Below are 27,480 nucleotides of genomic sequence, written 5' to 3' on the forward strand. Positions count from 1 at the left end.
ATCACGCCGAAGGTTGTGGGCTCGATTCCCACCCGGGACAGACATTTGTATGCATGAACATAGCTGTTGTCCTGAGTCTGGGCATAATTATCTATATAATTATGTATTTACAAAAGAAAAATAGTATATCAGTTGTCTGGTTTCCATAGTACAAGCTCTGCTTAGTTTGGGATCAGATGGCCGTGTGTGAATAATGTCCCAGGATATTATTATATATTATATTAGCATGAAAAAAAGAAAAAGATTGAAGACCACTGTTGCAGGATCGGAGCGAATGAAATAACTTTTTGTTAACTTACTCATTTTTCATTAAGATTATTAATAATTAAGCCTCCAAAGATACTGTTTACAGTAAAACGACCCGAAAAATATCCAATTTAACTATAATAACCTCGTAAAGCACGTCAAGCCGTTGGTCTTTATATGATGATGATATTATAAGAGTTAGGGAATAGAGAGTGCACCTGTGTTTGCGCACACACGTGTGCACTATATCTCCTGCGTAGTTGGTTGGCCGCTGTGGCCGAAATCGGTCCGGAGTGCATCCCGTGTGTGCTATCATCTTTCTATTTAGTCTAATAAATGATTATTAGTAAATATTTAAATGTGTACGTACTTTTTGCTTAGCTTTGCTTTAAATTTAATTAGTTAACGTAAACGAACTGCTGACCAGCCAACCTGACGTCTGAATGGCTGGTCACTTTTATATGCCTTATTTTGTTTTATAATGTGGCACCAATAATTTAATGGTAGATAGCAAACTGGTAGCAAATTTTAATCAACGCCTTAATACTAAATGAGACAAACAACCAGCCATTCTGACGCACACGAAAGAGATTAGTGTCTGCGTTTTTGGAAATTTAATTTTTTGTAGTAAAAACTCGTTTTTTATATATTATGTATATATTTACGTAGGAAATACACATAAAAACCTTAAAATTAATTGTCAATATACATGATAATTGACACACGATGATACATGATTTTCATTCATTTAGTTTTAGTAATTTGTCGTAATTTTTCTTTATTATTGCACACAAATATATAGTATTGTTACTTAAAAATACCCAAAATTTTTGGAGCGCTATCAGTCATAAGAATTCAGATTTTTTATGAAAATGATTAACTATTAGACAGAGAAGAAGTAGATTGTAAAAAATATTATATAATAAAAGTAATATAACTTACACCGTAATTAATTAAATGCATTTATATAATATACTGTTTTAATGTCGTTTTTGATATTTGAATTTTTGTTGATAAAAATGATATAATAAAAAATTGATTACAAAAATGTTTGCATATAATGTTACATTATTTAACTTAAAAAACAGAACTTATATAATTATTATATAATTATATTATAAGTATATATATAATTATATAAATTCTGTTTTTTATATGTGTATAACTTATATATATATATATATATATATATATATATATATATATATATATATATATATATATATATATAAGTTCTGTTTTTTAAGTTAAATAATGTAACATTATATGCAAACATTTTTGTAATCAATATTTTATTATATATATATATATACATGCAGGTTTTCCAACCGCCGTGAGATCATCGTTACTTCCAATCACCGCCGAAAAACAATTAATCTCACGACCATACTATTATAACTATTGCTTAGCCCCTAATTAGTTAACCACTGATGTCTCCCTTTCTGCCCATACTGATTTGAAATTCGAAAGAAGAAGACGGAGCATTGCTCATCCAACCACCAGCTAAACAATGTTTATGTTTAAACCGCGTCTTATATTAAGTAATTGTAGCCACTGAGCCATCGGCTATATAATACAGAATGTATTGAAAGAAATATCTCAATATACTTTCATATAAAATATAAAAAGTCAATACAAGTAAAAGCATCCAAATGACTATTTAATGTATGTTTTAGGATATTATATATATTTTTAATTATCTAATTGTAGTATACCATTGATTATCACATTTATCATGAATGCCATGTAGTAGTTTAGTACTTGGCTGTTTATAAAATCAGTAAATCCGATACGACAGTCTCTTGTGAGTCTTGATTTATTCCATTAACACTTTCTGCCAAATCCACACTAAACGGTTTAACTTCCATAACTGTATCTTTAGGGACACACTCAATATTATTCACCAGCCTCTCGTTCTCCAGCCGGATCAACCTAGTTTCTTGTTCTTCTATTTTCATTGTCAAACGGTCGATTTTTGTCATAAGATTTTTCACAAGATTCAATAGCTTATCATTATCGTTTTCTCTCTTATCGACCTGTTTCGGAGATTGACTTGTATCACTTACACTGCAAAGAGACACTTGCCGAACAAAATTGTTACTATTATTATCTACAGCTTGATTCTTATAAAACTCCGAGTTTTTGAATTCCTCTTTTTCCTTGGTATTAAGGAGGAAGTATGCTGCTTTTTCAACATCATTGGAATCAATGCTATCAAGTACTTCTTTTAATTTTTTTGCATATACTTGTAATAGTGTCGCTTTTACCCCTTGTATTAAATTGTTGTCTTTATTCCAAAAATACGGTATATTTCCTTCGGCAATGGCGTTGTAAAGTTCTTCGACCATTTCACGGTAAATGGCACTAATTTTTCGCTGCCAGTACTGCTTGTCGGTCGCTTCAACTTTCCACAGGAACAGTGTCTTAATGTAGTAGCTCGCGATTGCTTTCATACCGAGCTCATCACGTAATTTTTTTACCTGAAATAAATATGGTATATATTTTATTTAGTATTCGAGAAAGTCAAATTATTATTTTTAAATTGCTAAACAATAATTCCTAGAATTAAGTCTATTGGCCCGCTTTGATGCTTAAAAAATAATTTAAACGGTACCAATCGTATGGTCGTCTTCAATCCTTGACAGCCCTTGATCATGTCCCGTTCGTAGTCCTGGAAGGAGAGACGCCAAAGACGGTTTTTAATGCCCGCATCTTGCACCAACTTGTTTGGCTTTGGCACCACTAACCATTCCTTTATCTGGGTGTTTTCCACGGTTCTGGAATATATTAAATGTAAAATATTAATACTGCTAAGGGAAAGTACCAGTATAGGCGTAACATAGCGTTTAGTGAAATTATATGATATAATAATAAGAGCTCCGCGCGTTTAACGTTACTGCTGCTAGAAGTTGGAGAGCGTATCGCATTCAAAAAAATAAACTCTAACGTTCATTTTAATAATAATATTAGTATTAATAATATTTTAAGTTTGTAATCTTACAAAATTAAAATAAAATTTTTATGTATCAGGCAGTCATTTAACTACTAAAATTATCAAATTGATGCCAATCAATTTCGTATTTGCGTTTTAACACTTTGTCTAAAATTTTAGGTAATCTTAGGTTTCCTATTCTGTTATATTTCAAATTTCTAAAATACTTTGTTACTTGGTGACAGGTCTTTGTGAAAGCTCGTCTGGGTAGCTGCCATCCACTCATCAGATATTTTACCGCAAAATAGTAATACTTATTACTGTTGTTTTCCGGTTTTAAGGGTGAGTGACTCAACACCTTTGCTCCCAAGGTGTTGCTGCGATTGTTTGTTGCATTGGCGATGTAAGGGATGGTTAATATTTTTACAGTGCCAATGCTAATTGCTAGGGCGGTGGTGACCACTTACCATCAGGTGGATAATTCACCCGTCCGCCTACCTATTCTTAAAAAAAGAAATGCATTCAGTAGTCATTTCTACTGTTTGAAAAACAAGCATATTGAAGGTACAGGATACAAGCTGACTTAGGGGAAACATATGGAGACCTCCTAATATAAAGTTTTGTTGGTCCAAGGTGTGGGCAGAATGTCCTTCAAAGATGAACATCACGAAGACTTATCACATCAATGAACACATAATTTAATCAAGTGAAAAAAGTATGCTGTGTTTTCAAACTGAACACGTCTTGAAATAGAAAATACACTTATCTGAGAGTAATCGCGAAAAGAAACTCAGCGGGTTAATAATTTAAATTCTTTAAATTTATATTTTAATGAATCTTTAAGCTTATTTATGAACTTTGGTTTAAAATAAATATAATTTCTTCTCATAATTGTTGTCACGCTAACAATTATGAGAAGAAATTATATTTATTTTATCTTTGCTTTAGAAATTACCTCACACGATTACACACTAAGTATATTTTTTTGGTAACAGACAGTGGTGGAATATTCTATAAATGTATATAAGCAGAAGAACAGTTCACCATCAGCCTCGATTGCCCATCTGCCTACGTTTTCGAAGAAAAAAATTTCAGCCAAAAATTATTACTTCATCCTCCAAGACAGACTAGGGTTGAAAAAACCGGACCAGTTTGCTTTATGCGTAAAAACTGCAATCTTACCTATAGCCTTCGGGCCATCTTGGCAGCATGAATCTGATCACAGGCACAAAATCAACATCAAGAAGAAACTCCTCATCGCCTTCACTATTCCGTATGTTTAAGGTGTAAGCCGGCCCCGAAGTTTTGTATGTCAATAGGTATGTCACTCCAAGAACAGTGACTTTATCATTCAAATCATTGACAGTTCTTTGAACTATTTTATGCAACCACTGTCGGAATTTGTTTTGTAGCAAGTATTTATCCGTATCGCGCCACTCTCGTGTTACTTTATGACATGTATCCCACTCCTACGTAAATATCAGTTTTATAAATCAAGTGTATAACATATATATAAAAATATTTGTAAAGCTCCGGCGTAATATAACAATAAAATTACAAAGAATTTGGACAAAGGAGTCATTATTAAAAATAAGGAAGGACAGTTGAATATTGGACAAAAATTCACCTTTTGTTTATCTAAATTATCAAATGCTTTAATAATTTTTAACTTCACAAAGCCGGGCTCGTCGTTCTCTATGATGATGCCATTTTCTCCGTCATCAGCGTAGTTGACGGGAAGGCGGATGACAATGTCCATGTCAAATTCGTCAAGTTTGCTCACTTTTATACCATCATACACGCTACCGGCATACATCACCTGTGGAGTGATACTTAATTAAATCTCAGGCTTTTGTATACTCTTCAATCGTCATTTTGCACATCTATTAGCTGTAAAAGTGAAGAAACCTACCTACCACGCATTTACTTACAAATAAATAATAAAGGTATATCAGCAAGGTTTGTAATCTTGTATAATATGGTGCCAAAAGTTTTACTTTTCAATTGCAATTTTTTTTGGTGTCACCCAAATGTTGGTATGAGTGACACTGAAAGAGATGGTCCGGGAGGTAGCGTTGCACTATAGGTCGTGATTTTACGCCGATCAATTGCCATCATTTTCAATAGATCTCGAATGACTAATAAGTGAACCAAGCGTCAGCTGAAGCACCCGCGGTGGGTTTGGCTGTGCGAAAGTGGTAAAGAAAAGAAAAAAAAAGTATAAATAAATAAATAGTACACCGGCCGACATTGATATATAAAAACCATTGACACGTAAAATTTTATTGCTTTACGTACACTGCTTTGTAAAAACAATTTTAAGCAATCAAAAAGCATAAGGTTGAATTTGCAAAAAAAAATGTTTATAGTATAGCTATAACTAGGTATTAGTTATAGTATTTAGTACATAGAATTGCCGAGTGTTTGATGACAGTTTCGAGTGTTACTTTTGTTCGTGACTGTGTATCTTGGGTTTTTTATATATCAATGCCGGCCTAGCTGGAAAAAAATCGTCAGCTGCATCGTGGAGGGTTATGCATCAGCTGGTCGCATTAACTTGTATAAAAATATGTAAAATAAAGTCATAATACGCCGGATGAAATTTTACTGTGTCATTGTTTACATATTTGATAGTACGGAAAAAATAAACAACTGCCTGGGTAGCGGTAGAAAGACCGTCAGCGCTATCTCCTGACCAAGTTTTTACTGCGTCAGATGTTCATATAATTAATATATCGCCAGCATACTATTACTTTTTTACCACTTTTGCAACCTCCCACAGCCAAAGCTACCGCTACTATTGCAGCTGACGGTTGGTTTGCTTAATAGCGATACAAGATCAACTATCGATGTCAACATCAGCCGGCTTACTATGACTTGTAAATGCGATGCCACCCGGAACAAGTGGGAATCGTACACACACGAGCCGGTCTCATTCGGACATGCCATATTATTATTTTTTTATATAATTATAAGAAAATTAATTTTATTATATTTTTATGTTATTTTGAACTGAAAAAATATATACACATGCGACACAACGAAATGGTTATATAATTATTGAAAAAAAATTAAGCAACGCAATAAATAAAATGGGAATTAAAAAACAATATATATTAAGAACAATCTTATTAATCTTAAACTTATTAATCCCTCGAGGGGGTATAATAGGGATCGACTGACTGCCTCGTTGGTCTAGTGGCTTGATGTAAGGCCGCAGACCCGGAGGTCCTGGGTTCAATTCCCAGGTCGGGCCAATAAAAAGTTATTGGGTTTTTCTGTCAAAAAATTCTCAGTAGCAGCCCTGAGTCTGGAAGATGGATTGTGTACACTCCCGTGTCTCGGAAAGCACGTAAAGCCGTTGGTCCTGCGCCTGAACTCTTTCCGGTCGTGTCGGATTGCCGTCCCATCGGGTTATGAGAGTTAGGGAATAGAGAGTGCACCTGTTTTTGCGCACACACTTGTGCACTATAATATCTCCTGCGTAGTTGGCCGCCGTGGCCTAAATCGGTCTGGAGGACATTATTATTATAGGGATAATTATTTGTGTGCAAGTTCTTCAATTTTATGTTCAAAATAAGAATGGTTTAATTATTAAAATTAAAGGTAATTTTAGAATCTCCATTAATAATAGGGGTAGAGGTATTAGGGGATAAAAATGAGTATGATTACTTTTGTTTATAAGCCAATTCTTTTTAAGTTTCCTATAAAACCAACTTTAATGACAAAATGGGTTTGAGTATTGTAGTAATTATCACACGATTTGTATCTTGAAATGTGTGATTAAAAGTACTTGTGGATAAGATAGCATTTTAAAATTAGAATTCTCAGTTCTAAAGAGACAATTTACGCAGAATCAAAGGTTCTGACTAAATAGTATTTATATTATTAGCATTAGGTTTTTTTATTATAGGTAGGCAGATTGGCAAATAGGCTTGATAGTAAATGGTTATCACCGCCCATTAACATCAACACTAAGAAATATTAACAATCCCTTACACCGTCATCGCGCAACCAACCATGGGAACTAAGATGTAATGTTCCTTGTGCTCGTGGTAACACTGGCTCACTCACCCTTAAATCCAAAACACAATAAATTTTTTTATTATCACAAGGTCGTAACAATAAAATAGTTATACGCAGAGCGAAGTAGCGCAGAGTAAGAAAATAAATAGACTTTTTTTACGAAATAACTAATTATTCAAGTAAAAGTTTATAATCTGTAATTATAATGTTCTGTTTGACCCTTGCGTATAGTAATAGTCGACAAGCATATAGAATTTTTGAAAGATGAAAATCAATCTTATATTGTTAACTGTATCCATTTCAGCAGATGCAGATTTAAGATTAACACAAGGATGATACTCTCAGAAGGAACAATTTTTTTAAAACATATCATCATAAAATTAGCAGATTTGTTTAATATATTCATAATTAATATACATAAATCATCCTCATAAATCAATCTTAATATTGGTAAGAGCAGACTGAAATTTCACAGAGCAGTTTTTTAGATAAGAGCAAGCATAAATACAGACACAGGGAGATAGGGCTTTAATATTATTTTGTTCACTCATATTGGGCAGTATTCAGTATGTGTGAGATATTAATAACAATGGCTAGACACATTTACTATAAATATAGACAATAAAAATATCTCTATACAACATTTTTTTTTTTTTGAATATACAATATTTTTTATTTTCTTAGTATATATAACTAAATTGATTCCAAGCAATTGTTATCATCCGAATGGACTCTTAATATTATTTTTAGCATTGAAAAATTACATGCATTTTACCTTGTAGGCACATAAGTGTTATTAAAACTGTATAATGTACATTATTTAATACAAACCTGACTGGCATATTTCTTGAAGTAGTTGCATTGTTCACCCATTTTTTGTTTAAAAAGTTCAAAGACACTTTTAAAAACCTCTTGGGCTTTTCTTAGATCATTTTCTTTTAAAGCAATAAACTGCTTAAAAACTTCACTTAAGTAGACATCTAAATTTTTCTTTTTAGCTGACATTGTTAACTATAAAAAGGAAAAAGGTTTTAAATTTAATTATAGCAGATATAACATTGAATATTGTGCATCTTTGCACAATATTCAATGCAAACATAGTTTGATTACTTTTTACTAAAATATATATTACAGCGAATCAAAGTACACTTTATTCAAATACTCTTATGAGCACTATAAAATCATAACTTAGAAGATTAAATAAAATTTTAAGTTACATCCTATTTTGAATATAGATTCTAAAGAGAAGAAATTCAGTAGTTTTTCTGCCAGTAAAATTACCGGGGTTTTAATAAAATAAAATAAATTTATTATATACTATATCCATAATTAAATTCAATTAATGCTTACTTCTTTATTTACTATCCTGTATATAATTAGTATACGAGATACCTTTGGGTTTAAATTATAGTCAATACATTGTGGCCTATGTACTTCCTTTACGGAGAGGGAAAATTGGTATTATAAGTTATAGTTGGTATATATATATTAGTAGTATACAGATATATATATATAATAATCAACAAATCTATTCAAAATGAAGCACTATTTTATTTTGCTATTCTTTGTGCTGTAGAATGGACTTATTGTTTAAAAGTTTTTATATTATTACTTATGATCAAAGTTGCAGAAAATGCATAGAGGAATTTTCAAAATTAATGTGCATCTGATCCCACTCACCCAGCAGTAACAAGAAACGTTGATGGATTCTTTTGTAGTTGTTTGGTCCCTAATCAGATGCTACACACAAAATAAATACCACTAAAAACCAACACAATCATACTAAAAATCTTATTCTTTATATACCTCATAAAAATAATTTATCTATTAGAGATAACATGTTACTTATTAACAATAAAAAAAAAACAAATTTTATTAATATTTACCAACAAAGTTTCCTTCTTGTTACTGATTTTTCAAAATTCAAATATCACCTATTCACTTTTTTAAAAAATTTATAATATACAATTTATAAAATAGCCGGTAAAAGTTTGTTTTATGTAAATAAAAATATAGTTATATACCGTCCACCCCTTGACACTTTCTTTTATCAATATCATTATTACAAGTTGGTAATTCCATTTAAGAAAACGAAATGTTACCAGAAAAATATATACGGTAATTCGAACTAAATTTCTTAAAATCATGTTTGAATTAACTGTTATAAATATATATAAATGTTAAAATAGGATTAAAATATGATTACATATTAAAATAATTTACGAGTAAAAAATTCAAATTAAATACAATTAAATTTAAATTTGAATGATATTTTTTTATCTGGTAATAAGAAATAACCTTAACTAGAAATAACCTTATAGTACGTATATAACTATGTATATATATATGATTATAACTTGTTTGTTCATATCTATTTCGTGCTGCGAAGTGTGGAGTGTGGTGTATCACTGCGCTTTATAATTTCATCTTTATAGTATTACATTTGATTGACTTTGTTCTGTGTAGTGTACCAAAACGTACTGAAATTCTCTAGCTAAGATTTCTCGATTTGTTTGCTGCTATTTTCTACCAAAGGTAAGCTATTTGTTATATATTTCATAAACATATATTTTTTAAACCAAATTTCGAATATTTGTTTAAAACGTTCTAAGCGTTGTATTACATATAAAATTAAATATGTCCAGATGGCCCAGTGGTTAGAGTAAGTCTCCTCCGAACTATCATTTCCTATGATTTTAATATATATTTGGGAACAATGTGGGGGGATTTATGTGAAGCTTGCCAGTGTCCAAGGCGCCGAGTGCACTAGGCATGGGTAATATCGCTTTGAAGCGATATCGTATCGTATCTAAATATCAGTTTTGAATATCGGATATTGTATCTATAAATTTAATATCTAGATATTGTATCGAGTCTATGGTACTCGGAAATCGAATCAGTACCAGATGATATCAGATTAATATTAATAAATATTTGTGTTTATCGCATATATTATGTATTGGTATATTTTTGTTATTGATAATAACATGGTTAAATAAGTAAATATTTGTTTATTAATAGATATGTTGCAGTTCCGAATTTGAAAATCAGTGAAATGAACTTTCCTTCATACTTTTTTCAGGCTTATGACTGATTGCGTAATAGCGATGTTTTTCTGTAATGCCGGCCGTATTTAAAAGTTCATTTCTTCGTATATACATCTCTTTTAACTGTTGTCGAAAGAGTAATAACTCGTATCTCTTTTGATCTAATTTGACTTTTAAAAATATCTGTAAAATGACTGAAGAGCCCTTTTCTTTTTGCCTACAGTTGAATTCATCGAAAATTACGCTCGTATTGGGACGAGACAATACTTCATTGTATTTAACACTAATCATTTATTAACATTAATCTAACTGAAATCATTCTTTAAAATTACATTTAATGAATATTAACACTTGCCCTAAATACCTCATTTCCTTAAAATGTTCAATACAATATGTACATTATTTTACACACATCATAAATTATTATATACATCTACCTAAACAAGAAAAAATACATGAGTTACGAAAAACACCTAAAATTTAGAAAAAAAAGCGAGTTATTAAATTACAAAGCTAACAAACAACGCGACCGCGAAAACATAAAACGAACATAAAATAGATCATAAAAATAATAGCAATTTCTAAAATGACACCCAAGGTCAAACAACCGATACCAGTAAAAATATCATAATATCCTTAACGGTTAAAATATCTAGATATCCGTAGACAGAGAAACTAAACTTTGTTTCTCTGTCTACGTAGATATCGAATATCCGATATTTAAAAAAATATCAACAGATAACCTAACCGTGAGTCGTATTTATGAATCGTTCTGAAACCGATTACATTTTTATTAAATAAAATATAATATAGAAATATGTAATTATTAAATATTAAACTTGCGCAAACTATATCATTAAGAAGAAAAAAGAGATATATATCTTTTCGCTCTAAGATATATATCACTCTTTTATATCTCGCTCAGAGCCAGAACAGGACGAAGTAAACAAATGTAAGAAGCTATTTGTTATTGAGCTAGGTGATAGTGTTACCAGACGTCACATAATAAAAAACCATATTACAAATATACTCAAAAATAGCTGTGACGCAATTATTGTACTATAATTTCCAAACTTTTTAATTTTAATAAGACAATTATGTGTACCAATATTTTTCAGTGAGATTTTAAAAATACTTGTTGTATTATAAGTTCGGCGGCTCGATTACTGCGATTATTAGACACTAAAAGATTAATTCTAATAAAAACTTATTTAGAAAATATAAAAATCTTTAATATTTATTTTATTTTTTTATTTTATTTTATACTTCAATATAAACTATCGATATGTCGTTCAAAAATATTACATAATTATAATAAACATAAATAACATAATAATAATAAATAGTACTAAATATAGATATTTCTAAATAATAAGTTCGATATATCGATATTTCACTAACAATCTTACTCGCGTTCGCGCCTACTCGTTTGACAATTGATATTTACAAATTTACAACGATATTCGATATCGGATATACTGTATGCAGAGTATACAAGACCGATATCGGTGGATATCCGAATATTATAAATACTGTGCGTGCGCTTCGGTATCTAGATATTAGATTTAGTACCATAACAATACCGTATACAGATTATACAGAAACGATATCAGTGGATATCCGAATATATAGATACTGTGCGCTCCGATGTCAAGATGAGAAAAAAGTCGAGATGGCCCTGTGGTAAGAACGCGTGAATCTTAACCGATGAACGTGGGTTCAAACCCGGGCAAGCACCTCTGAATTTTCATGTGCTTAATTTCTGTTTATAATTCATCTCGTGCTTTTCGGTGAAGGAAAACATCGTGAGGAAACCTGCATGTGTCTAATTTCATCGAAATTCTGCCACATGTGTATTCCACCAACCCGCATTGGAGCAGCGTAGTGGAATAAGCTCCAAACCTTCTCCTCAAAAAGGGAGAGGAGGCCTTAGCCCAGCAGTGGGACATTAACAGGCTGTTACTGGTACTGTGCGCTCCGATATCTAGATATTAGATTTTTTACCGACATATACTATTATTATATCTATATACGATTTGTATCGCCCATGCCTAGAGTGCACCCGGAACATCGGAATCCCCACTAAAAAACCAGCGGTACCCTTTCCATCTTAACGAGGAGCGCCACGGGATCGCCTCCGCATGCTACCGTGACGCTCTGACGGTCAGCCCGCCTATGCGGGCCTCCATTCTCTAGGGAGGGTTCCCAGGGTATTGTGAACCCCCCTAGTCCCTGCGGCGCCTATTGTGGCGGGGAGAGAAGGTGCATATAGCGTCTCTTTCTTCTCCCCGATCTTTTTCGGCGGAGCAGATCTGCAGTGGCATATTCTTCCCGCTCCTCGGCCTCCTTTTGCGACATCACAATATCACAGAAGGAAACCATCTCCTGCACCCCTCGCTTCCGAGCATCGCATAACGCACGGCGCACCACACTCGTAGCAGGAGGGTGACACCTCCTCCTGTGTCAGGTAAGCACTTGCGTAAGCCTGAACGAAAGTGTGCCTCGTTTCCTTTTTGACCCAGTGACTCGAGTGGGGTCGTATCGCCTCCACGGTCGCCAGAACCGCCGTGGGGGACCCCAGGTCCTCCTCCCATCGGGTGATCAGAGCTTGCTGAGCCGAGATCCGCCTGACCTCCGCTGACCCTAGACGGTCGCCGCGTTCCCTCGCCTCGGCCCGGAAGCGGTACACCTCTGTGAGCACCTCTGTGAGCACCTCTGCCTGGAGTTCTCAGTGCAAATCGCCGCTGTTAAGGACACAGTACGATACCCCCTGATTGCCCTCATCGCTATGACCCTCTGCGGTTTCCGCAGGAGGGCCCGATTTTGAGTGGTGAGTGCGTCCACCCATATCGGGGCACCGATTCAGCTGGGCCTGCACCTCGATCACCATCCCGTGAACGGTGATACTCGCCCCTCTCCGTGGACCGTGGAAGAGGAGGGCCTCCGTTTTGGATATGGTGACCTTCAGGCCCAGGATTTCCATTCGGTCCACGGTGAAAGTCGTTCCGACCTCGGCCAGGTGGGCCGCCTCCCGAAAGTTCCACCCCGTCGCGGTGATGAGGGCGTCGTCTCTTAATAATTTTTTTTAAATGACACGCGAGTAAAACCCCAGGTACAGCTAGTATGGGATGTAATCCTTATTTTATCAATTGGAAGTCTGAACAGGCAGTTAGTATGTATCTTAAGCAGCATTCTCTTCTAAGGCAATACCTATAATTATGCGAAATATTTATATTTATTTAATGTTACAAAAAAATATGTTCGTTATCTTTGATATAAATACATTCTGTACAAATACACATGTTAAATCCTGATGGTGCCGTTATTATTATTTGCAAAGTTTATAAAGAACAGACAAATAAATGTAATTAAAAATAATAAATAAATGTTTAATATTTTTAAAACAAAACTCTTTTTTAACATTAGATTAGGATTATATAGCACGATGAGTCGTGACGAAAATAATGGTAATGGAAGAGGGAACGGTCCATCCTGGTGGCAATACGGGGCGGCAGTGGCAGGGATCACAGCGGCAGCGGGAGGCTTATACTATTTAATGAGTGAGGGAGACGCTAATCGGCAGACAGAATCAGACACTCGAGGCGCTCAGGAGAGGCAACAGCATAGAAGCGTACTAAGTACACTCGAGGATCTGCTTCAACCACTTGCAAATACTTCTACTAATATGGAGGAGTGAGTAAAATTAAAATAATACTTACATAATGATTTAATACCAAAAAGTTACTAAAAATATTTTTTAATTAAATTTAGACCTATTTACCTATGTTAGAGAGTTGCGAGTTGCGTGGATCATTATTATAACGTTACGATACCAGTGTCTACACTTATCGTTAGACAAAGTTAACTATTTTCTTAATATTCCATTGAGTTAAATTGTTTTTAAACGATTAAAATTTTTAATGATATCTGATACTTTATATTATGATATTTTTTTGTAACAAAATAAAATATAATTTTATATACCTATAGTTGTTACAAGATCGTCTGGGTAGGTACCACCCTCTCATCAGATATTCTACCGCGAAACAGCAGTACTTGATATTGTTGTTTAAAGGGTGAGTGAGCCAGTGTAATTACAGGCACAAGGGACATAACATCTTAGTTCTCAAGGTTGGTGGCGTATTGGCGATGTAGGCAAGGGTTAACATTTCTTACAATTCTATGGGCGTTGGTGACTACTTACTATCAGGTGGCACATATGCTCGTCCGCCTTCGTATACTATAAAATATATATATCATAAAAAAAATAGTTTGAATTGAATACCCATAGTACTTAAAAAGATATAAAGGATAATTAAAGGCAGATATTATATAGATTTAAATTAATTTAGGAATATCTAATTAATATGTAAAAACTATAAAAGTACTAAAATTTTATATTAATAATATATTTATTTATTCTCTCGTACAGATAATAATGCTTACATTTTTTTTTATAATATATATAAATACAGTTATATGTGGGAGACAGGAGCCCAAACTAGGTTGTCCTGTGCCAAGGGTGGTGCTAACTAAAAAGGATACACTGTACACTTTATATATGTATCTGTATCTAATACTTTCCTCGTTATCTTCTTTAATTTATTTTTAATAACAGATAATTTATTTGAATGCAGTGCGGTTCCCCGGTCCTCGGTGCCAGTTTCGCCGAATATTACGAACCTAAATGCACTTCTCGCCGACATTCATGTCCGATACATCGCACTTAAAAAGGAGGATTTTAAACTTCATTACTCTGTTTTTAATGAAGTTTTTCGACAAATTCACAATAATATGAAGGAAGTTGACAGATACTACAATCGGTATTCCAGCAATGTAAGTATTATGGTTCGTTATAGTATTTTTTTTTATGTATATCATTATAATTAATAGTGGCACCTACATCATATGTATGTATATATTATTTAGATTATTGAATACATTAGAATTATTGTTTAACTATATAATGTAAAAAGGTAATGAAAAATTTCAGGTCCAATTCGCTGGTAGTCATTATGATAGACTCAGAATTAAAAAGCCGGATGAATTTGACGTGGATATCGTAATCGACTTACCGGTAAACTTGCGCCGTGACCACAACCCAAAGGAAAGCGATATTGTAATAGAACCAAATTTTCCAGGCTTTGTCCAACTTCGTGCTGGTCTACAATATCAAAAAATATTAGTGAGAGACGGTATAGATTGCCTAATCAATAGAACAGCGTATGAGTGGTTGGATGAAAAGAACTATATCCTTCGATCGAAGTTTACTAATTGGTTTAAAAGTGTTGGAAATAGAGCGTTAAATCGATTTCCCAGAAGTGGATCCCTACCGGCCGTATTTGTTGACGGCGTCACTTACACTATTCGCACTTCTGAGAGTGGTCCGGCTTGGACTATAATAATAGAGGCTCCAAGATTTAAACTGGACGTTGATCTAGTTCCAGCGCTAAGATTTCCGGAAGATCGTTGTTCAGAGGCGAATATAATCCGTACTATACCACTTAAATGTCGAAGAGAATATTGGATGGTGGTGCCGAAACCAAATAAAGGCGGTAACACAACCCATGACGAAAAACGTTCCTGGCGCATAGCCTTACAGGATCAAGAGAAACAGTTTCTGAATAACACGTACCAGTTGCGACAGACGCTTCGCTTAGTAAGTTTATTTATAAATGTAACTTAAAATTACTTTTATGTTTTTAATTCCGATATATGTTTTGAAATCGAGATTGTCGATAATTATAGATTTGTCGTTTAGTCCTTGATATGTATTGGCATTTAAAATGCCTAAATTAAACAATCTAATCATGATTAAAATTATGGCGATTAGATTGTAATGAAGAAATAGTAGTTAGTGCAGCATTTTATGTACTTACTCATTTAATTTGTATCTTTTTTTTTGTTTTGCAGTTAAAAAAATTTCGAGATGCACAAAAAATGAACGGAATAGCAAGTTATTACATAAAAACTCTTTTCTTATGGGAATGTGCTGAATTGCAAGAAAATAATGAAAGTCATATGTGGCAGACGAAGGACATGGCAACACTATTTAAACATATGTTACGAAAGTTTCACATTGCTCTCGAGAGAAAAGAAATACCATATTTTTGGAATAGACGGCACAATTTGATAGGAAATGTTAATCAGAATTTAATAAACGATTATAAAAATAAAGTTGCAAAATATTTATCTTTATTGGATGATTCTTATAATTATAAACAAGCAGCTATTTATCTATTGGAACATGATGAATATGAGGAATACAGACACTTACTCTTTTGAGTAAAATATTTGTAATTTTTTTTACTAAAATGTGACAATGATTTATAATATTTAATCTCAATAAAATGTTCTAATCTTTTCATCTTACGTAATAAATTTTTAAAAACAAATATTTTTTTTTACAAATCAATCTGACTCCTAAGTAATAAAATACATGTTTTTATTTATATGTTTTTTAGCTGGTAAATAATATATATACGATTATGTATAAAAATACCCTTTTAAATGACATAAATAAAACCTAAAACGAAGGATCTTTTTAATACGATTTTGACGAATAAATGTCTTTAGAATGTCAAATATTTTTGTATTTGTTGCATGCTCTTCATTAATTGCATGTTTTAAAAAGTTATACAATATGAATATTGGCGTAACCTTATAGTCGTGTATAATACGTAAGTACTAAAACATATAAGAATAGGATACACAAAATGTTTTTTTTTAAATATATTTGAGTAAATATGGGTTATGTTTACAGACTAGGATTTCAGGCAACTTGCGAATAAGTAGGCTCTTAGGGAAGTAGTTCAATTTAGCGATTATCGTAGGTAGATTGTGGATCTGCTAGGACAATTTTACAATGATTTGGCGAGCGTACATTTGTTTACCTAACGCTTGTGTAAATACAATACAAATGAAACTACTCTAAGGAAATTTTATCAATAAATTTTGAATATGATTAGTTTATTGAAATAATCAGGACATAGAGGGCACTCCTAATCTCTGATATTTAGATACACAAAATTGCATACTTAAATTCAATTTGTTATATTGGAAAATAACTTAGTAGTACACATACGTAGTATGCATCAGTTGTACAATTGCCAAATTGTACAACTGAATATTCCGGTGAAGTGTGAGTAAGTCGTTGTATTTACTCGCGTAAAATACATAACATCTTACGTGTTATACTGGTATACTGGTTACTATGTTCAAAAACGGTTTTGTTGTAGAAAATAGAATATGTATATGTCATCTTTATAGTAGCCTTCTGATCGTAGCAAGATCTTGGTAGTTTAATTAAGTCTCATAGACAATTTTACTATTTGTAAGCAATCGAATAGTTTTTTGAAAATAGTAATTAGGTATGGGGTTGGTTGACTTTTTATTGTAGGTTAACATGGTATACACAAATAAATTAACTTCAGTAGGTATTCTGTAACAGCAAACTCGAAACTCACCGCAGAACTCGGTCGTGTAATATCAGAGATTGATATGCGACATTGACTACAATAATTATAACATTACTAGAATCGGTAGTCAACATTTCACGGGTGAGTAACGAAGTGAGTTCTTACAGAATAGAAATGCTGATGTCCTATTTGCCAGTCTCCCTTAAAACGTCATGTCTATTCAGGTTCTTAGTTCAATAAGTACATTTGTATAGGTAATGATGAGTAGTCGTGATTCTTGGGTACCGATTGCTGCGGGTTTGGTGCTCGGGGCCAGTGTCCTGGCAGTGATATATAAACTATTCCTGACGGGTCATTCCAACTATGCTAAGGGAAGTAATCAAAACATCGGAGCTATACGATACGTTTGTCGTTGTAAAAAAGACGGAGAGAATTTAGTAAGTTATAATCGATTACTATTATTGATACAGTGTTTATAATAGGTGAGTATCTCCTATTCATATTGTGGAAGAGATTTTTTTTATCAATTAATCTTTTGAGCCATTTGTTTTTCCACTGTATTCTCCTGTTTTCACATTTCGGAAGTTTATCCTTAATTTAAACTGCAATACTATAAGAACCGCAACATTGATAAGAAAATATTAAAACGATTCGGTAAAAAATATATTTGTACGTACCAAATCTGTATCGTTATAATATAGTTTTAAATAAACTAAATCGGTTGTTTTTATCATCCTAACTAATGTATACGAATATTAAATATGTGAAAGTTACTTTTTCTGTCTGACTGTTATGCTTTGAACCACTGAACCGATTTTATTGAAATATGGTATGAAGCTAGCATAAAAATAGCTCACGTGTGGGTTCGCGAGGCAGTAACTATTTAAGGAAAATAATTAAATTATCAATATTACATTGATGACTAGTAAATATGTATTTTGTCGATTATATGAAATCGGTATGTTTAATTGATTAGAAGAACATCGGAACTCGCGAACATAGGACTTTTGTACAACAAAGATAACGTTCAGCCTAAAACGCTCCGATAAACAATGAATACGATTTATAAACATTCTGTATTCTTTTAAATAATGAACAACGAAATCGTTGTTATGTTTCTTCGTAAACATTAATCGAGCTCTTGTGATGACAAATTGTGAAACTAGATACTCTGTAACTCGAATTAATTATACAAAGTTTGAGTTTATACAATTCTACTAATTTATAACAATATGGTGATATGTTCTTAATTCAATTCCATCCCAACTTTGACTATTCTATATATTCTATATACCGTTATGTCAAACCAAGCTTTTATTAACTTGTATGCCAATAGTCGATAATTTAATTAAAAAATAGGAAATCGCATAAATGGCAAAGATTATGCTTCGATTCGATTGCGATTAAGTGACAATTTGATAGTAGAATTGGTCCCCAGATTTTTTCCGATCCAAATTCTACCGAAATGCAACTAATTGGGCGTTTTAGTAGAATAGGTAAACGGTTAGACAGTAACAATTACGATTTTCGGTTCGATTGCGATCAATTGACAATTTATTTGTTGGATAATGTATCGGCCCCCAGTCCTTTAACAGTTGACTGGCTTAAAATTTATTATTGCACTTGAAAGTCAAAATAGGAGTGATGTTTATAATTTTTTTAAATGAAATACTTTCTTTAAAATTATATAAAATGTATGTATTGTATCTTCGAGAATCATGTCTTTGATTAATTATTAATTACTAAGTGTAATATATTTTCAGTGCCAACTGCATGGAAAAACGTAGAAAAAGAAGAATGAAGTTCCTACTTGTCTCAATTCTGTCATATAAAAATGTCAATAAACGTCGAGATTCTATTATACAATTTGAAATGACAAAATTTACAAAAATGTTTATTATTTCCGAGTCATCAACGTTTTCCTTAATTTTTTTCAATAAAGGCACCTAAACCGGCTAATAGAAAATGTGCGACTGGTGAGAAACGAACAATTTATATAAGTAACTTCTTAAAAACAACACTAATTTACAACAACTATAAATTATCATCAAAAACATGTATGATATCAATAAAAAAACCAATAATGTCGATTTAGTTCCAATTCATAATAAATTATTTATTATTATTTAAATAAATTAATAGATTTTATTTCATCTATATCAAACGGTATATCCAATCGAAACTAATGAAAAATATATATGTCGTGTAGCTACATACATATAGATGTAGGTTTTTAAAATATAATGTTTTAGTGCTGAAGAACAAGAGAGGCAAGAGAGAGAGCGTACAAGAGAGAGCACAGTACCAGTTGTTTCATCACAATCTTCGAGTTGGTGGATTTCACAGTGGTGGAGTAGTGGCGGATCAGGTCAGGGCGATGATTCAACGGTGAAGGTGTGGTTTCCTATTATCGGCAGTACAGCCGCACTTATGGGCTTGATGGCCCTAATTTATAAGAATTTCAATAAATTAAAGACTTTAGTGTGGAAAACCAAACAAACTTGCGAAACTAAGGTTAAGCACGTAAGTATCATCGAAACTTATCATTGCTTTCTCTGTATTTAATTTGTACCTTGATAGATAAATATTTTTGATCGATCATTTTTTTTAATAAGGTAAAACTTAAATTTACCTTAGTGATCTAGTAAAAATGTATGTAGATATTCTACCGCTAAACAACAATGAAGTCTGTAAAGAATGAGTCCGTATAATTACAGGCACAAGGGACATAACATCTTCGTTCCCAAGATTGGTTGCGCATTGGTGATGTATGGAATAGTTACTCTATTGGCGGTGATCACTATCTGGTTGCCCATTTGCCTGTCCGCCACGTCTACCCATAACAGAAAAAAAGGTTTAAGTACCAAATAGGTACTTAATGATTATGCAAAGATAAATGCACAATACGGAGCCCTATGTAGAATCACAAGTCGGTTATATTGACGTCAGAATTGCCATTTATAATTACGTACATCATCAACCCTTCGTCGTCGACTGCTGGACATATGTCTGTCCAATGAGCTCGATCCTCAGCTCTCAATATCCATCCGCTGCTGGCCACTTTGCGAATATTGTCACTATATAATTATATATATAATGTATAAATTAAATTTCAAAGGATTAAATAGTACCCACTGAATAGATATTGTATCCTGTTCACATTTTCACGCTGATCTATCACTGCATAGCCATTCTGATGCGTACAGAAGTAAAGGAAAAAAATTACTACAATATAATACGTTTCAAAGTATTTAAGTAGTATACTTTTTATTATTAAATATCAATATTTTCATGTGGATCTCATGAAACTAGTGATATCCACAAGTGACATTAATTAATGAGTTAAAATATTTGTCGCTCTTAATAAATGTTTTTCTATTGTTACAGAAATCATCGTGTGAAAAAATCAAAATATGCGTTTGTAAGGATTGATTTAGAAATTGACAAAACTTCCTCTATTTCTAATCTTATTTTGAACTGCAAGTGTGAAATAAATTTGTCTAATTTAAAAATTAATGATTTAAATAAAGGTTAATTATATTGAAAAAAGATTGTGATTATTTCACCATTATTGTTCCTAATATTTTCAAGTTTTAGTTGAAAAGGAAACAAGTTGTTTCTCGCTTCTAACTACATTAAAACGAACGTGCTAAAAGAGAACAACAGTAGCAAAATACGTAAGGATAGAAAAATGAAAATAAATAAACCATCAAGTGAAACAAAATATATTTATTAATACCACCTTCATTTACAAATTATTTTCTTTAACCGCCTCAATCGGCTAATAAAACTATTGCAATTCCGGGTATGTAAAAAGACACAACCGATTTAACAAAATGTCCCTATTTTAACGTTAGTGCCCTAAAACGAGGAACGTTAGGATCTATCGTACAGTCTGTCAATAATATGTACTCAAGTTAGGACCTAGTCATACCAATGATTTCGAAAAATACATTCGAGTTATTAAATCACTTTTAATTCGCGAATTTGACAAGGTACTAAGATGTATTACATATTATTAAATCAATGTACTAAAACTTATTCGATATACATTAAAAACTCGAGTAATTTCGAAGTGGTCAATTAGCCTCTTTTTTTAAATATAAAGTTGTAGTTTTAATTTTTATCTGTGTTAATCGTGATTTTTATCTACAATTATTTCACAGATAAAAAATAAACGTTTCGATATTACGACATGAGTTTCTGAAATTACTCGGGCCTTATTAATCTAGATTTATTATAAAAATAACTAGACCTAAATGTTTTGAAACTGATATGCTTAATGTGGTGTAACTCTGCCTGCGCAAACAAAGTTAATTTGTTTTATTTCAATTATATAATTCAATGAATAATTGACAAAAGTTACACCGTTTCCTTTGTAGTTGTGGTTTTATGAAGGTAAGGCGTTATTCACACAGTGCTACAGAGTACATAACGACTACGTGAGCGGTGTTATCAGCATTTAATTTGGCATATTTATTAATAAATCAATAAGGGCTAAATTTATATGATCAAATATTTCTATAGGCGTGTTGTGGTCAATTAATGTGTACAAGATAAAACAATTACATTTACAATCACATGTTATGCATTTTAAATTCAACATCAAGTAACGCTCGTTAGCTAAAGGATAATATTCAGCTTGAAAACTCAAGGAAAATTTAAAAATTATTGTTTGTTCATCACACAGTTTCCGATAAAGATCCAAATTGCCTATTTCTGCTTCGAAAATTAATTGAAGCGTTTGAGCATTTAATTTAAAACGATATCAAGTTGTTTTTTTTTAATTCAGTTTCATATTAATAGAAAATCTAAATTATTTTTATCTTATTAGATTTGGCAAATTGAGTCATCACATTTAAAATAAAACTGACAAAATATTTGAAATCTTGCTGCATCGTAACTTCGAATGTTTTGTGGTAGCAAAAATAGTAATTATATAATTTATAACATCTTATTTTATAATTAATTTACACCTTTAATTAAATAATATTTAGGCAACATTATTCACAAAAAAAAAACTGTTTCATAATTGACGATATTAATAAATAAAATACGCGATTTGAAGAACTGTTCACAAACGCCTATGTATATATACATTCACCAATAAAGTCTAGTCGGAAATATGAAAAACGCATTATTCTCACAAAACCACACCAATCAATCGAAATCTTCACATGTTTATTGCACGATAACTAATCTGCTTACTGTGTATCGTTTAACAGGTACAACTGACAAATATTACTTCCTATACCATTGTTGGCTGATATTAGTTAACGTTCTGATAATCAATTATTGTCCATTCCAATTAAATTGACATAAATGTTATATATATACACATTGAAATGTAATAATAATATAAAAATGGCCTAACTACAACGAGAAGGCATATAAACGAGAATTGACGTGCATTATGTGTTTAAATCAGCTTAAAAAAATGCAATTGTTTCCAGTCGCAGCGATTTTTATCGCTTTTATTCCATCAATCTTCGATCACGTGACATCAAATTGATTTTATTTATTTAAACGAAATAAACAGCCCCGGGTTTGTAAGTCGAGGGGTCTCAAATGTCAAAGTGTCTGAGAGCCTTAGATCTCTAAGTCCGGACCTGGAAATATACGTTGTAATCTTACGTTGTAATAACGATATAGTAACGATTTAACAAATGTATATAAAACCGAACATTTAGGCTACGTGTAGGGAGACCATAGGAAATTGGAAAGAAAAATTATGATCGTTCCGAATATTCTACTAATACAGTATCACTACATTCAACTGTCAAAATTCTTAAAACAAATATATATCAACAAGTATGTAATCAATTGGAATGGACTAAATATGGCAACACGATTCAGTATTGCCATATGATTGTTAATTTTTTTACACTATGTTACTGACGGCCACATATATAATATTATAATTAGTACACTAATAAAACTAAAAATGTTTGGATGTTTCCTTTCGAGTTTTGTAAATATAAGCACAATAAATATAATAATAATGTAAGTTGGCAACAAGTTCTATCTATTATACTAAATGGTTTTTATTTTATAAAGATAATATAAAAAACCAAAAAAAAACTAAAAATTTTTGATAATAATTCGATACAAAAATATTGAACCAAAGATTTATTTCTGAGATGATAAAATAAAATTTTTAATTTGCAAAATAAAACTCCTACAACACATTGGACGGATACAAAATTGCCTTTTATCCGAATAAAGTTAAGATGATAAATTAATTACAGCTAACCGTCCATTTTAGTGACAAATAATCTTACATCTCTTAATTTCATATTGTTTATTATTTCGTTCATTTTTAACTTACACTGAATTGTTTTGAACTAAATAATAAACAAATGAAATGTGATATTATGTCGAGACGTTCTATAAAATTGCCGTTTAAATAAAATATTTTTAAAGGAATTTTTGTAGCAATCTTATTTTATCTGTGAAACGGAATATAATATTTTATTGTTATCTTTATTTGGCACTGATTTTATTATCTGTATCTGAATATATTATTTCAGGAAACATTAATTTAGAGATAACATATACTCTATATTTTATGATTTTTATTTACAAATTGATACAAATACCCTGATGTAAACACGATTAGATTTTAGTTAGTCACGATGAATATATCAATAATAATTTTATTTACAAAAATATATGTATTTCGAATCGATCGTCTGGACTATCTCGATAAAAGTTTACGACATTAAATTAAATTAAAGAAATCAATTCATGAAGACGTAAAATTTTACGATTTTTTTTTTAAATTGTTATCGTAAACTTATCAAAGTAATCGATTTCAACAAGTTAATCGATTTTTATCTATTTTAGTTTGAAATCGATTTGACACATATTTGTACACAGTTTTATTGTAGCCTGAATCGGACTTAACAAAATTAATTCATTGTTTACATAGCATGCGATGATGTTTAAAGTGAAGACAATATATGTAAGATTATTAATGAATTTGTACTGTACAGAAGTCGTATTATGGGTGACATTAATAATGCTACTGATAATCTGTAGTAAAAAATATCTAATCTAGATGAAATTGACATGACTTGTTATCCTTTTCAACCTCACGCATAAGAAAGAGATAGAAATCAGCACTTATTGTCAACTGATGTACATTGTTATTTAAATTTTATTAATTTTTCAATCGTTTTTATTTATGTCAAGATGATTTTTTTTAAAATACAAAAACAACCACCAAAGTATAAATGTAAAGGTAAATTTACCATAATTAAGTAGATCTCTGTACAAACACAATTGTGTTTTTTTTTATTTAGTACCAATTAATTTTAATAACCGAAATATTCAAATTGACGAAGCATAATTTGGTCCTTCTAGCCGGAAGTGACACATATAGTTTATCCAAACAAAAACCGTTTATATTTTTTGAAATATTTTAATATATTAAGCTGAAATAAATATATATTATATCGCGATATTTTTTTCATATATTAAATCACAAGTAAATCGACGGATTGCGACACGTTTAAAAGACTAGTAACGTGTCAATTTATATTATATTTTATAATTTAATTTTAGGACGAATTTAGCCCGAAATAGTACACATGCGGTATTATACGCATTCAATATATTTGGGTATTAATTTGAATATCAATGCACGAACTCTTTATGCACATGAACTCTCTAGATAATAAAGTTATTTCAAAATAAGACGTTATAACATAAATCAGTATTCAAAACGTTGCCACTCACGATAGTACGAAATTATTATGACGTTCTTCACCTACATTTACTTTGAATAATATTTACAAACTTATAAAAAACTGGCAAGTAATAATATAATACTGTATATAAATTATAAATATGTTAACAGAATTAACCTAAATGTAACTATTTACAGGCATCCATTACACCATTATTAAGTATGAAAAAGTACATTTTCCGTTACACCTAACCGATCTCGGGTAATATTTTGGCTAAAAATCTACTATAAAGGCCTCAAAAATGATAGGCCACGATTATCCTATCATTCGATACGCCGAACCCCTTATCGCCATTTAATATAACGTCTACATTCTTCTCTCTAATCTCATTATTACAACGAACGAAACGCTTACTTTACTCAGTCAAACGAACGCACGAGAGCCGTCCCGGACCCGAAGCGACGGCGACGATTCTCTTCGGCCTCGCGCCGCCGGGAGTCGCGAGACGCGGACCCCGTCGTTCAATACGATATAGCTCTCACGATCTCTATAAATCTGAATAAAAACAGTAGTCGGTCGTAAACGACGCTAGCGAAGCCGAGAGTGCGCGAGTGCGGTCAGCGGTACATGGAGCTGCGCCGCTCGAGCTCGCGCTCGCGCCGTTACGACTTCTTGTCGAACAGCGGCAGCTTGGAGCGGACCGCGCCCTCGCAGATCATCAGCCGCTGGGCCGCCCGGGCGCCGCCCGCCACTCCGCCGCGGTGCTTCACGTCCACGAAGTACTCCTTGCCGAGGAGCGGCGGACCGAACCCACCCGAAACTTTAAGGCGCTGGCCCTTGAATGCGTCGCATCGGAAGTCGGCCCCCTTCCTCTCGAAGTACTCGACGATCTTCGAGATCTGGGCGGAGCGCACGTGCCTCGGGATGCGGTCGTCGTAGAGGCTGTCCGAGCCGAGCGAGGCGACATCTTCGGAGCTATCCGTGTAAACGCTGGACGTGCGTTTGTAGGCAGCCAGCAGGTGCGCGGGGAAGGCCTGGAGGGCGCGCGGCAGGACGCGGCGCAGCTCGTCCGCGTGCAGCGCGCGCGCGCCGCAGCCCGCGCGCAGCCCGGCGGCGCAGCAGCAGCGCGCCAGCACGTGCGCCTCGCGCTCCTCCGCCGAGCCCTCGCACAGGAATGGCGACCAGTCTCCCACCTCGCCCACCTCGCACGCCGCTTCCGCCTCCGCCTCGTCATCGAGGCTGCGCAGCGAGCTGACCGTGGTCGAGAGCGCCGAGTCGTCGGGCGGCGCCGGACGGCGGCGCAGCAGGCGCTCGTACACGTGCAGACAGTCGGAGCAAACGCGGAGACGCGCACGGTCGCCGTCCGGCTCGTCGTCGAGGGAGCGGTCGCCGACGTCGCGTCGCCACCACCAGCAGCGGTGGCATCCCATCAGCGAGCACGGGCACACGGCTCCGAAACTCGGCGGCGCGCACAGGTCCTCGTTGGCGACCGAGAAGATGCCGCTCTCGCAGGAGGCGCGCCGGCGCAGCTCGACGCTCGAGTCGCTCTTCGGGTAGTCGAGCTTCGGCGGCGGTGCGTCGTCGAAGGGCGTCCGGCGCGCGAACGTCGGCGACGGCGGCAGCGACGAGCAGCGCGGCTCGTCCGGCGGCGCACGCGGCGGGGACGGCGGCGGGTCCCCGCTGGAGCAGCGCGCCGGCGTTCCGGCCGAAGGCGCCGGTTCGAGAATCTTGTGCACGCCGCGAAAAGTGTGCAGCGCGCGTCGTGCGGGAGTGGGTGCTGCGTGCGTGTCGCGCAAAAGCATAATATGAGCGAGGCGCTGCAGGCGTTGAAGACGCGGCGGTGCGGGCGGGGGCGCCGCCAGAGCGCCAGCAGAGCGGTGCGGGGGCGCACCACCCGCGGGCCCCGTGCCCCGCCACGCCCACTCCAGTTCAGACAAGGAGCGGCGGTGTGCGGCACTGCGGTCGCGTGCGTGGGTGTGCACGTGGGCGTGCGGACTGCCCTCGGAGCGCATGCGCTGCGGGCGGCGCCAGGCGGAGAGGCCGGGGCACGAGCGCGGTCCGGACGAGTCCGCCTCCTCGCTTTACATCATGAAAAAAAAAATACATAATAAATAATCCTG

At 34.1% G+C, this 27,480-nt stretch overlaps 3 protein-coding genes and 1 long non-coding RNA gene across 5 annotated transcripts in view; 2 read left to right on the plus strand and 2 right to left on the minus strand.

Annotated features, from left to right (window-relative positions):
- Positions 1-1,471: 1,471 nt before the first annotated feature.
- On the minus strand, positions 1,472-9,231 carry LOC126768506 (cyclic GMP-AMP synthase-like receptor). Of its 2 annotated transcripts, none has more exons than XM_050486666.1 (6): positions 9,091-9,231; positions 8,036-8,215; positions 4,806-4,997; positions 4,361-4,647; positions 2,861-3,023; positions 1,472-2,726 (listed from the first exon to the last, which is right to left on the minus strand). In XM_050486666.1, exons 2-6 carry the CDS (start codon positions 8,207-8,209, stop codon positions 2,016-2,018), a joined length of 1,527 nt encoding a protein of 508 aa, XP_050342623.1. In that variant the 5' UTR covers positions 8,210-8,215; positions 9,091-9,231; the 3' UTR covers positions 1,472-2,015. The 2 variants fall into 2 exon arrangements, with proteins under 2 accessions (XP_050342623.1, XP_050342622.1); XM_050486665.1 differs by having other exon boundaries at positions 9,095-9,210.
- Positions 9,232-9,581: 350 nt separating this feature from the next.
- LOC126768509 (cyclic GMP-AMP synthase-like receptor) lies at positions 9,582-16,640 on the plus strand. The gene is made up of 5 exons (XM_050486670.1): positions 9,582-9,739; positions 13,678-13,944; positions 14,889-15,087; positions 15,245-15,910; positions 16,165-16,640. Exons 2-5 carry the CDS (start codon positions 13,697-13,699, stop codon positions 16,534-16,536), a joined length of 1,485 nt encoding a protein of 494 aa, XP_050342627.1. The 5' UTR covers positions 9,582-9,739; positions 13,678-13,696; the 3' UTR covers positions 16,537-16,640.
- Positions 16,641-17,923: 1,283 nt separating this feature from the next.
- Positions 17,924-21,139, plus strand: LOC126768590 (uncharacterized). Its single transcript, XR_007669244.1, has 4 exons — positions 17,924-18,106; positions 19,433-19,645; positions 19,922-20,192; positions 21,057-21,139. It is a non-coding gene; the product is annotated as an uncharacterized LOC126768590 (long non-coding RNA).
- Positions 21,140-21,383: 244 nt separating this feature from the next.
- LOC126768477 (dual specificity testis-specific protein kinase 1) overlaps positions 21,384-27,480 on the minus strand; it is an 89,407-nt gene continuing 83,310 nt past the window's right edge. Inside the window, exon 8 of the mRNA XM_050486614.1 lies at positions 21,384-27,439. Within this exon, the coding sequence (XP_050342571.1) occupies positions 26,023-27,439 (1,417 nt within the window). The 3' untranslated portion in view covers positions 21,384-26,022. The remainder of the gene's footprint in view (positions 27,440-27,480) is intronic.

This window comes from Nymphalis io, chromosome 5 (assembly GCF_905147045.1).
Source record: "Nymphalis io chromosome 5, ilAglIoxx1.1, whole genome shotgun sequence".
Classification (NCBI taxonomy): Eukaryota; Metazoa; Arthropoda; class Insecta; order Lepidoptera; family Nymphalidae; genus Nymphalis; species Nymphalis io.

Excerpts from the sequence above, each read along its gene's own strand:
- LOC126768506 (XM_050486666.1), bottom strand. The coding sequence starts at position 8,209 with ATGTCAGCTAAAAAGAAAAATTTAGATGTCTACTTAAGTGAAGTTTTT. Across the intron at positions 4,998-8,035 it reads TCAAGAAATATGCCAGTCAG|GTGATGTATGCCGGTAGCGT; the intron begins GTTTGTATTAAA and ends ATCACTCCACAG. Across the intron at positions 4,648-4,805 it reads ATAATTTAGATAAACAAAAG|GAGTGGGATACATGTCATAA; the intron begins GTGAATTTTTGT and ends ATATTTACGTAG.
- LOC126768509 (XM_050486670.1), top strand. The coding sequence starts at position 13,697 with ATGAGTCGTGACGAAAATAATGGTAATGGAAGAGGGAACGGTCCATCC. Across the intron at positions 13,945-14,888 it reads ACTTCTACTAATATGGAGGA|TGCGGTTCCCCGGTCCTCGG; the intron begins GTGAGTAAAATT and ends ATTTGAATGCAG. Across the intron at positions 15,088-15,244 it reads ACAATCGGTATTCCAGCAAT|GTCCAATTCGCTGGTAGTCA; the intron begins GTAAGTATTATG and ends GAAAAATTTCAG.